We start from the raw sequence: 15,000 nt of genomic DNA, 5'->3' as shown, positions 1-15,000 counted from the left end.
GAAACGTCTAAACCAACCTGGTGACATCAATGTGATCTGCTGAGTAGGCCCGTGAAATAAACTAATCTACCAGATGAAGCAAATGTTTAAGACACTGTTTGAAGCACCCACCAACCCCGCCAACCCCCACAGGAAAGCCACGATTATGTTGAAGATTCTTCAAGGTTGAATGATCAGAATGTCACCAATGTAGAGAGTTAAAGGGTTAGAATGTTGCAGATCCAGGGCCAAATTATCTCCTGCTATCTTTAGTCCTCTTAGTAGCTATTCATTTTCTAATTCTGTGCTCAACCCAGATCTTTGAGATTATTAGGGAAGACTTTAAAAAAACCCAAACCCACATTAGCTAAACATGGCCCACTAGCTCCCATCAATCCAACAGCTAAAAATGACATCAGATAGCATCTGAAAGGAAATTTTCCTTCTTTACCTTAACCCAAACATCTAATGTTTCCATCGATTTTTTTTTTTTTTTTTTTTTTTTTTTTTTTCTGTGACTATAAAAACTTCACAGAACCACTTCTTTATTGAACATGTTATTTGGGGCAACCTAAATCTATGCCTCCGGGCCATGGTCACTCTTTTTTTTTCTCTTTCTTTTTTTTTGGGGGGGGGGAGAGGTTGCTGAAAATTAACTCCTAATCCCTTTGAGGTAAGAGTTGTGTTTTGATTGACAGTTTACACTCCCTCCCCTTCAGAGTGAAAGCTGTTTTGATTGACAGTTCCTCCTCAGTTGCTCAAGAGGGTTGCTTTAAGAAGGCCTAACTTCTTATGATCTTTGGAGGCAGTCCCTCACACTCTGAGAAAATCAGTCAAGCCATTGTGGGGAGGTGCTGCTGCACCCCTAAGTGTGCACATGTTTGGGGAAAGTCAGTTCTCCATGAGCTCCCTTTGGATTGTCATTTCTGTGTCCTCTACCCCACCCCCGACCCCTGCCACCACACCCCAACTCCCCTGGCACCTGGAAAATCCACTCTGTATTAGAGACAAGTTGACTAAAGTGTCCATGGTGGCAGGCATTCATTTCTGTAACAGGAGGGGTTGATGGCTCAGGGTTAAACAGGCACAAGGAAAACAGTCTGTAGCAGAGCTGTGCAGCAGCCACAGGCTTAGCAGTTACAAAACCTTGGCATTTTTCTAAAAATATTTTAACGAACGGTTGTTTAGACTCTAGCATCATAATTAATGTCAATCAGCTTAACATTAGTAACACCCACCAAAGCATGCATGTTAGACATAGAAAATATCTCGTATTAGACATGTAGAATCTCTTGTGTTAGATGTGTAAAATCTGGGTCCTTCGCTGTGAAGAATTCAGTTTTCTCTCTTATTTTGTGGCTGCTGGCTCCATTCAAATATAGATAGGTCAGGAATGAAAAGGCTGTGCTAGTGTGTATGTGTGTGTGTGTCTGTGTGGTGTGTGTTTTGTGTGTATGTGTGTGTGTCTGTGTGTGTAAGCAGAAGCCCACTTCTCCCCTCGATTTCCTTTCTCCACACCTACCGATAACCACTCCTACCCATCCGAGAGCTGTTTCAGTGTTGTATTTCTAGGGTCCTTGGGTGACTCTTCTAGGTGCACTTTGCCTACATGTGAGTGATGGCCCTTATCTTTCTTTCCCCTGACTTAGAACTGGGGCAGTGACTTCCTGTGCACAGAGCAGAGTCCTTCCAGCAAGGTACCCACCTCAGGTAATCGGAACAACCACACCTCCTACACTGAATCCCATGTTGGGTGCCAGACTTATAGGTACGCCTAAAGTGTTGAGTGGACTTTGCTAGTTCCAGTGCAAGGCAGAGCTAGATGCTCTAAAGCCCCAAGAAGCTGCTCTGTAGTTACTGCTGAACTCCTGCATGGAGGGCTCAGGCCTCTCCTCTCAGTAAGACTTTATTTAGTTTCTTTGAAGTTTCAACACAGCTCCTCAGGCCTCCCTGATCGGTGAGACAAGTGCAACCAGGGATGTGGTCCTAGCTGCTTATTCCACGTGACCCACACTGGAATTCTGCTGGACCACTCATAGGGTACTAGATGGTAGTTATCAAGCCAATGCTATTCAAAGCCTTAGTGTTCTGAATGAAAAGAAGGGGCAGCAGTGGTAAAGCCTGAGGCTAGAAGCAGGCAGCACAGGGACCTATGGGCTAGGGCAGACTCAGTGTTAACAGGCCGGCATCTGCCAGGTCTCCTCTTGCCTGTCTCTCCTAGTTCATGAGCTCCGACCAGCAGACATCAAGGTGGTGGCAGCAATGGGTGACTTTCTGACTGTGAGTACTAAGCCACAGGCCAGCGTGGGCTTCATAGAGTTTAGCCTGGCTGGGCAGAGTCAACTCTACTTCATCACCAATGCTACATTCAGGTCCAGCAAGGGAGTCCCTTCCAGGCATGAACTGTGTATCCCAGAACCCCATCTTCCTTTGCGGTAGATGCACTTCACCCTCTGCATAAGGTCCCCCTCCACCCCCCACTGCTCCCTAACATTGTTCATATAATGCACATGTCCACACTTGCCTGAACTCAACGCCATCAACCCTGTCCTAAAGTCTAATAGGTCTTATCTACACCTCGCCCAGAGCCCCTCACCCACTTAAGGACATGTTCCTTAGGTCCCTACAGAGGGAAACCCAACTCAGTCCTGGCACAGTTACATTAGTCTGCTGTTTAGCTACTGCTGTGTGCACCGTGCTCAGTCAGCAATTCTAAAAGGAAGAATGGGACCGCCATAGCCCTCTGGCTTCCAGAGAGGAGAATCGTGAGTGAATAGGTGACATGTGGTACTTTCACAATTCATGTCCATTCCTGTGGAAACAAAACTACCCCACGTGGAAGTGAAGGCATTTTAATTGTGCTGTGGACATGGGACAGTAGTGAAGGGTGTATTCCAGGCTGGATCATCCACGACTTCACCCTGGTGGGGCCTGTGCATGGGTGCAGGGGAAAGAGATGACATAGTAGATGAAGGAGACTGTCAGGACAATGATTCTTTCCATTTTGTTTTGTGAGTTGGGGGTCTCAAGAAATAGTCCTGACTGGCTCCAGCTTGCTCTGTAGCCCAAGCTAGCCTCAAACTCATAGCAAGCCTTAGTTTCTCAAGTTGCTGGTATTACAGGCATGAGCTACTAGGCCTGAATGAGGTGATATTGATTGTTTAATTTGAGGGAAGATCTCCGTAGCCCAGGCTAGCCTCAAACTTCCTGAAACTCCCAATCCTTGTGCCTCCGTATCTGGAATGCTGGGATTATGAGTGTATACCACCCAACCCAGCACTGAGAACCCACCCCACGTCTTCATGAATACCAGGCAAGTACCCTATTAGCTGAGTTGTACCCCAAGGCTTGGGGAAAGACTCCCGTGGTAAAATTAAATTGTTCTTTTGTTTGTTTTGTTCTTTAATCTTTGTTTAACTGTTTCTGATGGTGAGCATGTGTTACTTTGGTAAATTTTAAATGTAGAATGATCCTTTTTATTATTATTAAGAAAAATAAAAGATGGCAGCTTCAGAAATCTTCATAGAAAATAAATTAGAAAAAAATTAATTAGAAAAATTAAAAAAGGGAAGGTAGGCTGGAGAGTATGATGCCCCCACTGGGGATCCTGAGTTAGAGGGGACAGCAGGGGGAAGTGTGGTCAGAGATGAGAGAAAGTAAACTAGAGGTCTCTGAGGCTGGGGAGGAGGAGGATCAACACTCAGGAAGGGAGAAGGAAGGGAAGTGCAAGGACAGAGCAGAGCAGCTCCAGGCCCTCGGGCTTTGGAAGCAGTGACAGGACTGAGTCCCTCCATCTGAGGCTCTGCATGAAAGCACCAGGAGATGGTGGCGCACACCTTTAGTTCCAACACTGAGATGCAGAGGCTGATCTCTGAGTTTGAGGCCAGCCTGGTCTACACAGTGAGCTCCAGGACAGCCAGGGCAACACAGAGAAACCCTGTCTTGAAAAACAAATAAAATGGGAAGCAAACAGAGGGACAGAAAGTGGATGCTGGGTTATAGTGTCCATGCTGGGGACAGTACTTTGCTCTAGACCCTGAAGGTAAGATAGACACATGGAAGTGTCAGAGACAGGGGCAAATGGTGGAAAGTGGTATAGAGAGGTAAGGCAGCCCTGATGGCAGGAAGGGAACCTGTGGTACCCATGAAGTCAGATGGGATGCCAGTGTTGTCCATTGCAGGTATGTGAATGTCTCCAAGGGTATGATGAACAAATTCAGGACCTTCACTGGGGCTAAGGCGGCATATCAGAAGGGATTGGCAGAACCAAGTGAGAGTCTGTGGGGAAGTGCAGTCAGCAGAGAAGAGAGTAGACATACAGTGGAACCTTCCCTAGTGAACACTAACCTGACTACCAGCTGTGATGCCAGATTCAAAGGCCCTGGAGGTCCTCAAGCTGCAACACCACTGGGAACCCTTTTGAAAACTTCTCTTTGCTCTCCACAGGTAGCCACGGGAGCTCGACCAAGTGAGTCCAACAATCTAGCCACTCCCTGGAGAGGGCTGTCTTGGAGGTAAGGGTGCTCTTGGCTCACTCTCTATAGATAATAGTCCCCTAAAGAGGTATAAGAAGCTAGACACTGGTGGCACATGCCTTTAAGCCCAGCACTTGAGAGGCAGAGGTAGGCAGATCTCTGTTAGTTCAAGGCTAGCCTGGGTTACAGAGCCAGTTCCAGGATAGCCAGGGCTACATAAAGAAACCCTGTCCCAAACAAACAAACAAACAAACAAACAAAAGAGGTATAGGAAGTGGGTTTCCTACCGCTTGCTCAGGGGTTGGCCTAGGTGTTCTTAGCCCAACTCTGATATCCAAGGAGACTTGGTGATGCTAGTGTTAACCCAGAGGGTGGAAGGAGAAATAATTGACAGTTACTTTCTCTTCCTCAGCATTGGAGGAGATGGAACGCTGGAGACCCATACCACACTGCCCAGTAAGTAGCCCACACCAAAATGCTCTGGTACCACAACCACCGTAACCCTCACTGAGGCTAAGGGCTTCTGCCTACAGTGGGGAAAAGAAGACACTTTCTGCAAGGGAGAAAATTGGCCAGCCCCAGAGGATAAGGAACTCCCCGCCCCACCTGCATGTGACACACACCAGTGCCTCCAAACGACATGCCCGCCTCAGTTCCTTTCACCTGTGCTGTCTGCTTCATTCCTCTCTAAAGATATCCTGAAGAAGTTCAACCCTTCCATCCTTGGATTCTCTACTGGTACCTTGGAGGATACAACAGGATTAAATGTGGCAGAAGAAGGGGCCAGAGCTCAGTGAGTTGATGTGGGGACCAGCAAAAAGATTGAGGTGGGAATTTGGGAGTGACAAAGGAAAACAATGTCTAGGACCCAGCTGGGTCATAACCTCGGCATAACCAGAGCATCCCTGAGTGCTGGACCTGCATCAGATCTTCCAATGATTTGTCTTCTCTCATCCTTACACCCTTGGACACAGGTACCATCATGTGGGCTTTGTGGCTAGAGAGTTTCTTAAACAGCCAAGGTCACCTAGAAAGTTATGAGGGAAGGACCTGGATCAGACCATCCCTGAACATAGCACTGACCACTGCACTGTAAAAGAGACAAGAAGAGCCCATCTCCTTCTACACAAGCAGTCTGTCCCTGCTGACTCCAGTCCACCTCCTGTCTCTCAGGGACATGAGTCACTCGTGCAGAGTGGCTCACAGCATCATGAACCACTCAGTTCGCTTCCTCTGCTTTTCTCTGTCTTGTCTTTATTCCGATGCTGGGGAGTTGGATGTCAGGACCCCTCACAAGAGCCCAGCAGTGGTTGTTTTCTCTGGGCTTTCTGTTGTTGACAGGAACCCAGGTAATGAAAGCTGAAGTGCCTGACTGGGTTCATTGACTTCCTGCACGGAGCAGAGCGCCGAGTGTGCTGGGTATTTGCTTTGCAGAAGGATTGCTGCTGCGTTCTTGTCACCAGGGAGACGGCACAGGCTTGACTCACTCTGCTTACAGAGAACATTCCTTTTGGAAGCCTAACCAGGGCTCAGGGCTCAGTGTGAATCTCCATGCCACAGAAGCATTGATAGCTCCTTGGTGTCACACGAGGAAGGACTTATTTGTCTACAAAAAACTGGGCCCTGTGGGCCATTCTAGCACCTAGTGACAGTTAGGATTACTGTCCTGAGCATGGACCCCAGGCTTTAGGGCTGGCTCCTCAGTCTGTTAGTGCTCCTCCTTGTCCTCCTCCACCTAGTGACTGTCATGATCATAAAGCCCAGGCTTTGTTCACCAGGGCCTGGCTCCTCAGTGCTCCCACTCCTCCTCCACCTAGTGACTGTCATATGCATGGAGCCCAGGCTTTGATCAACAGGCTCCTCAGTCTGTCAGTGTTCCTCCTCCTCCTCTCTTCCCCTCCTCCTCTCTCTTTGGGGCAGGTATGGACACATGTGGGTGTGTGCATTCAGGTACATGCATGCATGTACTCCTTGTGCGCCTACAAGTGGAGGCCAGAGGACAATGTCATATTCCAATCAATAACTCACCACCATTAAATTTTCTTTTCAGAGATGTACTTTGTGTGTGTGTGTGTGTGTGTGTGTGTGTGTGTGTGTGTGTGTGTGTGCTCTTCTGTGCCCACAGAGGCCAGAAGAGAGGGTTGTTGGAATCCCTGGAGCTGCTTGGCATGAGAACTCAATGCTTGGCCATTGCAAGCAAACATTTTTAACTGCTGAGCTATCTCTCCAGCCCTCTGATTTTACTATTTGTGTGTAGTGTGGCGTACATGTGGAAGGCACATGGTCATCTTTGAGAAGCCAGTTCTCTGCTTCCATCATGGCTTCCAGGACTCAGACTCCAGTTTTCAGGCTTGTGTGTAGCAAGCACTTTCCCTCACTGAACCAACTCACTGCCCTCTTTACCTTGTATTCCGAGACACGGTCTCCCTCTGAGCCTGGAGCTCACCGATATGGCTAGTTAGCTGGCTAGTAAATTTCAGGGCGCACTGTCTCCGCCTCCTAGGAGATTACAGGGGTACACTACTGTGCCTGGCTTTACACGGGCACTGGGGATTCGAACACAGGTCCTCATGCTTGCATAGGGAGAACTTTACCCAATGAACTATCTCTCTCCAGGCTCCCACCTTCTTTTCCCTTCCCTTCCCTTCCCTTCCCTTCCCTTCCCTTCCCTTCCCTTCCCTTCCCTTCCCCTCCCCTCCCCTCCCCTCCCCTCCCCTCCTCTTCCCTTCCCTTCCCTTCCCACTTAGAACCTCTGCCTGAGCAGAGGCAGTGGTAGGAGACATTATTGACACCAAGTGTCCAGTGTCAGGGGAAGCAAAGGGTTTGGGAATCATTCTCTTTTCCTTATGTCTACTCTTTTACTCTGTCTTTTATCACTGTGGATAAATGTGAGTTCACCTGGAGGGAGGGAGGGAGGGAGGGAGGGAGGGAGAGAGAGAGAGAGAGAGAGAGAGAGAGAGAGAGAGAGAGAGAGAGAGAGAACAAACAGACACAAGGACCCGAATTTGAATGTCCAGCACCCATAGTACCTGTGTCTCAGAGATGTCAGGATTAAAGGGGATACATAAGATTTAGAAAGAATTCAGGACTATGTACTCCACATGCATATAAAAGTTTGCCACTATTGGGATATTTAGTTTCACAGTTTAACTTCCTTTCTGTTAATCAGCAAGCAAAACTGCATTCACTACCTGAGTTGCTGAGAGATAACAGATTCAGAAGGTGTAAGCCCCTTGCTCTGAAAGAATGAGTCTGTTGAGGGACTAGACAAAGAGTGGCTAACTCTTTCAGAAGGCCATGTTGCTTCATGGCAACACCACAGACTGGGATCACCTGATGCTGCCCCATAGAGCGCTTAGGAAGGCTGGAGAATATCAGACCTGCTGTCTCAGGCCTGGGACCTCTGCGGACTCACAGAGCCATGGAGACAGATTCAAGGAGAGGCCCTGGGCCCTGGAGGGAATGGGGAGATGAGACAGAAGAGCTGCGGATAAGGACACAGGAAACAATGAGCCTGGTGAGGGAGGGCCTGAGGGATAGAAAGAAGCTTGCTGGGGGGTTGGGGGAGTGAGGGGGTGCACAGTACCCCACCTCCCCAGGGAACTTTAAGTACTCATTACTATGAATTCCCTTGAGCTGACTCTGGCCTATTAAAAGTTACACCATATCTCCGGGTGCCTTTGCTTTATAACCTCTGTGAACCTGTCAGCACAATCCCGGGTGCTAAGTTCTCCATGTGAGAGGCAGCAATGGCACCTTGTGTGCTGATCAATGCCCGCCCACAGACTGTAACCACCTTATGTTGGTTCCTTATGTTGGCCATGTGTCCTTTGCTCACCTGACATCTCAAGTTTGTTGTTTTGTGACAGGGTCTCAGGTAGTCCAGGCTGACCTCTATTCACTATCTAGCCAAGGCTGGCCCTCACCTCCCAATTCTCCTGCCTCTGCATCCCAAGGCCTGGGATTGCAGGTGTGCTCCACCACACCCAGCTCAGTACATATGTTTTTTAAGGAATTGGCTTCATTGAGCTATGTTGACCCACAATGAACCATGGATATTCAGAAGTATACAGTTTGATGAATCTTGGCATCTGTGTACCCCTGAGGCTATCACTGCCATTAGGCAGTGAACAGGCTTGTCACTCACAGAGCTCTTTCAGGTCCATCACTGCTGAGGAAAATGATACTTTATTCCTTTTCGTTGCCGTGTGCTATTCCACCACCACTCATGATGGAATATCTGGAACCTAATAGTGCACCTTAATTTCCTACAGACAATGGGGTAATGAAAGGAGCCCCAGTCCTGCCTGAACTGCCTCTCCTGTCTTGTTGGAAGGGAGGGAGAAAATAATAGTGTCAAAATCCAAGTCAAGGCGGAAAAGAACAAAGGGATCAGAGAGTTGGGCGCTGGGCCTCAGACAGAGGTGAAGGGCTTATCAAGCCTGGAAAGGAGAGCGCTGGGAGATAATTTAGCAATGTGACTTTTTTTCAAAAATAAAACAGATTATTTTTAAAGCAGGCACCCGAGTAAGAATCAAACAGGCTCAGCTTGTAGTGAAAAGATTTGGTAAAAGAGGAAGGGGGAAAATCTCTGGTGAGAATGTTCAAATCCTAGATGCAAAGTCAGTGAGACCCTGTTCCTGCCCTGGGGGCGTCAGGGTCTGGATCAGTGTAACCCCCAGGTCCCTGGCAACTTCCTGATGAGAAAAAGCCCAAGCATATTTCTTAAGACTGACTCAGAAGAACTTTCATGGAGTTAGTATTCCTGGGGTCCAGCTTAGGGTCTCCATCCCAATTAAGTCTGAAAGCGACTTTTCTTCCTTCTCCCTAGGGACATGCCGGCACAGGCTCAGGCCCTGGTGAAGAAGATAAAAAGCACACCTGTGAGTGCAGACACCCTAAAAGTCACTCTTCCCTTTAACTTGGTAGTTGCAAGGCCTGATGAACCCCTCCAATGCCCCCTCAGCTTGCCTTCAGCCTTCAGCTTCAAGGGAGTCCATGGGAGTGCTACCTGCAGACACTGTGCCATGCCCCCACCATGCCCTTGCCAGCCCCACCCTGCCCTACCCCGGGTCAGGCTGCAGGAGGGCAAGGTGGAATGAGAAGTTGGCCAAGATCACAGGCCTGGGGCCTTTATTCCAGAGCTGGCTTCCCAGAGCCTCCTTATATAAACACCAAGTTCTAAAAATAGGCCGCCCATTCCAGGCCTTCCCCCTTCTCCCTCCCCAACACCTCAGAATCTCACTTGCACTTTTTCCTAATGCCCTGTTCTTGTGCTGTGGATTCCAGCTGGGAGAGGGACTCCGTTTATGGTGGACAGTGAGTTGGGAGCCACTGCTCCAGGGCCTTCCTGGACCTACCCCACCATGTAGACCCTGCTGGGTTTCCCCTCTATGAACCCAGGCCCTAAAAGCCCTGACCTTGTCTTCAAGTTCTGTCTTTTGACACAGACTCCTTTGAACACCTTAGAGCACATTTGAGGAACATGAGAATCCCATGAGGCCTTTCAAGAGCTTGGGGAAATGTGGGACACACCTACTCTAGCCCCTTAAGATTTGGGGGAACAAGTAACCTGTCTCCTATGTGTGAGCAGAAACCATACACACACGCACACACACTTACTCACTCACACACTTATTATAGGGGTGCACCCATCACCTCAGAGAAGCCTGGAGGAGACCCAACCTCATAGTTTGTGTGATACAGAAAAGATGACAGTATCTGAGAAGCTGACTAGGTAGCATGGCTAGTGTCACCAGCAGTTGTCCCCAGATTTTAAACTCAGGATCTGTCCCCTTAGACAATCGACCTACAGAAAGACTGGAAGCTGATCACTCTCCTCATTGGGAACAACGACCTGTGTCTTTACTGTGAGAATCCGGTAAGCCCCTGGCAAGCCTCACTGAGGGCCGGAGAATGAAGTTGCTGGCCCCCATCCTCCTCACCTTGGGCTCTGACTCATCTCCTTCCCTTGTGAATGTCATACTAGCCTGGGCTCCAAATGATTGATTCTATCCAGGCAGCCTCTGGTTTACATAAAGCAGGTAACACTCAGCTTTGCTAAGTGGTTCCCCAACTCAGAAGAGAGGTCTAGAAGGACGCAGTCTTCAGACACTGAGGTGATGGTCCCTTTGGGACATACAGATGGCACTTTCCAGTAGATGGCCAGTGAGTCTATGTCTTGTGCCTGCCTGGAGTCTGCCCTCTCTTGGAGGGGGAGGTAATACAATCTTCTAAATGGAGTTGGAAAAAATAGAACCAAACTGAGTGTCCTTGCTGCCCTTCAGGCCCATGATAATCTAAGCAACCAACCCCAGCCAGCTGGCCTGGGAGCTGACCCCATTCCTGGCGTGTCTCTATGGGGAAACATATCCAGATTTACAAGTGTTGGAACCTGTACCTTTTAGAATACATCTTGTTCTAAGCTGGGGACATCTTGTATTTTATTTTGCCAGGAAAAGGCAGCTGTCAGGACTCTGAAGAGGTGGTGGAATGTTTGACACTGTTGGGGATGGCAGGCAGCTCATAGCTCCTTGTCGATCTCAGAGAGTAACTATCAAGAGCCTGGCATGATTATCTTTCCATGCAGGCTCAGCTCTTCTAGAATCTTCCCTTAGTCCTTTCCCTTACTGCCCAGAACTGGGAGTCTGGGGCGCACAAAGGACCTAACCCCTGGAGCTTTCAATATTGCTGGGTCCTGGATTATAGGGGTCATTGGAAACCAGAAGATACCCAGAGCTGCCAGTAGATACATGGTGTAGGGAAATACCAACACACCTGCCCCTCATGTAAAGTGTTATCTCTGTTCCTGAGGGTGTATATTTATGAAAAAGGACACCATCAGGTCCTTCAGGCCAAATCTGAGGAATGCAAAAAGGTGGGCTCTTGGAGACAGCAGTCACCTAGTTCATCCTCTAATTCTTCCTCCCAGAGTAGAAAGCCCAAGAGAGCCTTCTTTTTCCCTCTACAGAAGAACTACTCAACCAACAACTATGTCAAGTACATCCAGGAAGCCTTAGACATCCTCTACGAGGAGGTAGGAGTGGGTAGTGAGCAGTCTGCTCCCGGGTCCTGCAAGCCACCCTGCTTTCCCACTATTGATGTGTGTGGAGGGCCCTGCCTTGGGTATTTCTTGGCAAGTTGTATTTGATTCTCTGCAAAACAGCTTCTAACTGGCCCTGAAGCTGGACAGTGGCATAGCAGAGAGCTCCGGGTGGAGCCAGCTGGCCTGGGTTTGAAGGCGACCACTGTGGTTTTTATTAGTGCTGGGACTTCTCTGAGTCTCAGCTTTTCTGCCTAAGAGAGACACTAGGAACAGTCAGTGTAATCACACAGGCCCCTCCCTGGGCATCCATTTCTTCCGTGGTAATGATGGGGAGGGGGAGGTTAGATTGAAGAGTGTCTTCCAACTCATGGACCCTACCCCTCTGCCTCCTGCAGCTCCCCAGGGTTTTTATCAATGTGGTGGAAGTCATGGAGCTGGCTGGCTTGCAGCACGACCAAGGTGGGAAGTGTGCCATGCCGCTGGCAGTTCAGTAAGTGTGCAGGGCAAGGCTGCCTGTGGTGGGCAGGGTTTTCATAGACACACTAGAAGGAAAATGGTATGGGCAGGGCTAGAAGCCAGGGACTTAGACAACACTTGGTAGACCTGCAGAACCATGTGCCTACCTAGTCCCTTCCCTGGATGGTAGCTTCCTTTCCTATAAAACAAGGCACTCCAAAGGACCTAGAAGACTCCCCAGCATTTTTGATTCCAAAGTCCACACTGGCAAGTCTACTTTCTTCAGAGGACAATGAACTCCAAGGACACCTTGAATTTGCCTAAAATCCTGGCTCTGCTACTGAGGAACAACTGGACCTGAACCCACAGTGTCTCTGGACCTCTGGGTACTTGCCTATAAAAATAGGAATAAACCCTCCCCCAAGAACGACATCACCAGGAAGTTCATGGCTAGAACAGGTTAGACAGATAGCCTTTATCCCATCCTCAAAAGCAGGGGTGAGAGGTTCTAGAGGGCAGGAATTACTGTTTGCTACCTTTAGGGGTACCTCAGGGACTCTTTCTACAGCTGTGACTGGGGTGTCCTATCTGATGACAAATCGATGTCCTGCAAAGGTGGCTAAGGAATCAGATCCTCAAGTGAAATGGCTATGGCTAGCTAGGAAAGTCTCTCTAATTCTTTAGATGCTGGTATCACATTTCACCTTGTCAAGGGCATCTTAGGCCATCCAATTGTCTTCACACTCTGGACACCAAGGAAACTCCCCAGTGCTGAGCAGTGAGAAGCTTCAGGACTGTGGGGAGGAGTCCAGAGGCAGAGCCACCATAGAAGTCTTGCCAGAACTCCACCAGGGCCTTCCTTTACAATTGGAAAATAGTCATCACAGAGAAGGAGGGTCTACACAAGAGGAAAGAGACCTTTCTTCAGGGGCTAACCCTTCCAACTGGAAACAAGTATCTTGTGTCAGTCTATGAGAATAGGGGAAGTTTGGTTCTAGGCTTCACTTTTCAATCCGTGGTCTCTTGACCCTTTGTCAAGACAGTTTTGGGTGGGACTATGTGGGGGAATGCAGTCGGTCACTTCACGGAGGCTAGAAAGCAAAGCAGGTGGGTGAGCAGAGGGCATAACTACAGTGACTACTTCCTTAGATTAGGCTCCACCCACTAAAGGCTCTGCCACCGTCCTATAGTGTCAAAGCTCAGGACCAAGCCTTCAGTCTACACTTGAGATTTTAGGACACATCTACCGTCCCAACCACAGCATACCTTTTTGACCAAATTCCTGAGTTAAGGCTTTGTGATTTAGACCCAAGTGTTGTAGGCATACTTGTGTGTCAGGCCCTGCCCACCTCCATTTAGCAGCACAGACTGTGCCATGTGGACAGAAACTTCTGTCGGGAAATCACGACCGGGTCAAGGCAGCCTCAGGACAAGATTTCTTATCTTGTAGGAAAAACTGCAGTTGCTTTAAACACTCTCAGAACCTCATAGCGACGCAGGAGCTGAAGAAACTAAACTGGAACCTCCAGGTGAGTCTTGATGCTCTCCTCCTCCTTGGTGCTCCTGATGGGAGCCCATGCTGTGCTCCCTGTGTTCGACAGAGCGTGGCTGAGAGCAAGCGTCTCCCTAAAAGGAGATCCTGTCCCTCAAAGTATTTACCTGGGGAAAGAGGGTATGGAGATCCCAAAGGGGCAGTTGGGAGAAACCCAGCCTTCAGAGTAGATGCCACACAGCAGGGCACTGCTAACCTTTAACCTTTCTGAGGAGAAGGGTCACTGTACCTGGCTCCCACTGCCTTCCCTCTCTCCTCTCTCCATAAACAGAAAACCTAATTCTACTAATATTTATTTTCTCCACCCTCTGTCTACTCCCCAACACTCCTGCATATTAGTGTTACTATCGTTTGCTTGGGACAAGCCCACCCAAAGCATAGTTGCAGGCTAATTCCTTTTAATGGGGCAAGTAATATTCCTCTTAGAAACTCCCTCTCCCCACCCTACCCCCTCCATGCCGGCTTCACCTCCGCAACCTTCCCAGAGCAAGTGAGGTCTGCACTGGACACGCTACCTGTGCTTCTCCTGTCTTCCCCTTTTGTCTCTGTTTCTCAGGTGAATCGTGAAGTCCCTACTGTAGGTATATTTAGTTTAATCCTTTAATATTCTATATTTTGGTACTTGAGTTCAAAACCCATGGGCTCTCTACCTCTGTTGTCCTAAATTCTTAGGCATTTTTGGAGAACTGAGGAGATAGTCCTCCTCGTGTGAGCTAGGTCTCACTGACTCCGACATGCAATGAGGGCAGCCAGCCCTGTGGCCAATTCGACATCATCGGTGGCTTAGACCTGGCCTCTTAGGATAAAACTAATAGAGCCTGGGAATGGAGAACTTCTCCAGCCAGGGACCCCTTGACTGTGATCCTAAGAGGTCAGCATAGGGCAGTAAGATGCAATGGTTCATTAAAAGCAGGATGAATCCCTGTGTGGGCAGGCATGCTCCCTTTAAGTCCCTTTAGTCTGTGGTGGGTCCACTCCTATCACAACCAGCCATGGCAGCCAAAGCAGACCCTGTGTAACCTTGCCAGTGGGATTGAGCAGCCTCTCCATCCTCAGAGTGACATCTCCGAGCTCTCCTACTGGCACCGGTACATGCAGCGTGAGGACTTCGCAGTTACTGTGCAGCCTTTCTTCCGGAATACCTTTATCCCACTGAGTGAGGTAAGCTGCAGCCATTTCTAGGAAGCTTATGAGTGTAACACTCATTTCTTAATATCTTCCTCCAGCAAGCCTCCCAAAGGTAGAGCTTTTCTTTCTAGCATGTGTGTATGATTAGAACTTAGACATTCTTAGAAAGAAGCAATAGAATAGTGACCAAGTGCCACCCTCGTGTCTTCTCCCCCATGTCACCTTATCCCAGGATGGAAATCTTACTAAAATTATCATAGTGTCATTTTCAGGACAGGGTTGAACTAGGAAAGTTATATTCATGTTTGCTTAAAAAAAAAAAATCTAAAACCCGGGAGATTTTCCCACCAGTGCCTGGAGCAGGT

General features: G+C 48.7%; 1 protein-coding gene across 5 annotated transcripts in view; it reads left to right on the top strand.

Annotated features, from left to right (window-relative positions):
* The window catches only part of Plb1 (phospholipase B1), a 132,677-nt gene that overhangs the window by 109,226 nt on the left and 8,451 nt on the right, over window positions 1–15,000 (top strand). For 4 of the 5 annotated variants that reach the window (XM_076942263.1, XM_034514105.2, XM_076942264.1 and 1 more), the window contains 11 exons: window positions 1,629–1,689; window positions 2,201–2,259; window positions 4,426–4,493; window positions 4,867–4,910; window positions 5,148–5,247; window positions 9,286–9,337; window positions 10,255–10,335; window positions 11,425–11,490; window positions 11,895–11,989; window positions 13,406–13,484; window positions 14,564–14,668. In XM_076942263.1, the coding sequence (XP_076798378.1) occupies window positions 1,629–1,689; window positions 2,201–2,259; window positions 4,426–4,493; window positions 4,867–4,910; window positions 5,148–5,247; window positions 9,286–9,337; window positions 10,255–10,335; window positions 11,425–11,490; window positions 11,895–11,989; window positions 13,406–13,484; window positions 14,564–14,668 (810 nt within the window). Of the gene's footprint in view, window positions 1–1,628; window positions 1,690–2,175; window positions 2,260–4,425; window positions 4,494–4,866; window positions 4,911–5,147; window positions 5,248–9,285; window positions 9,338–10,254; window positions 10,336–11,424; window positions 11,491–11,894; window positions 11,990–13,405; window positions 13,485–14,563; window positions 14,669–15,000 lie in introns of those variants that run through there. The other variant, XM_076942266.1, reaches the window with a different exon arrangement.

This window comes from Arvicanthis niloticus, chromosome 11, assembly GCF_011762505.2.
Source record: "Arvicanthis niloticus isolate mArvNil1 chromosome 11, mArvNil1.pat.X, whole genome shotgun sequence".
Lineage (NCBI taxonomy): Eukaryota > Metazoa > Chordata > Mammalia > Rodentia > Muridae > Arvicanthis > Arvicanthis niloticus.
This window is presented reverse-complemented; position numbering and strand designations above follow the sequence as displayed.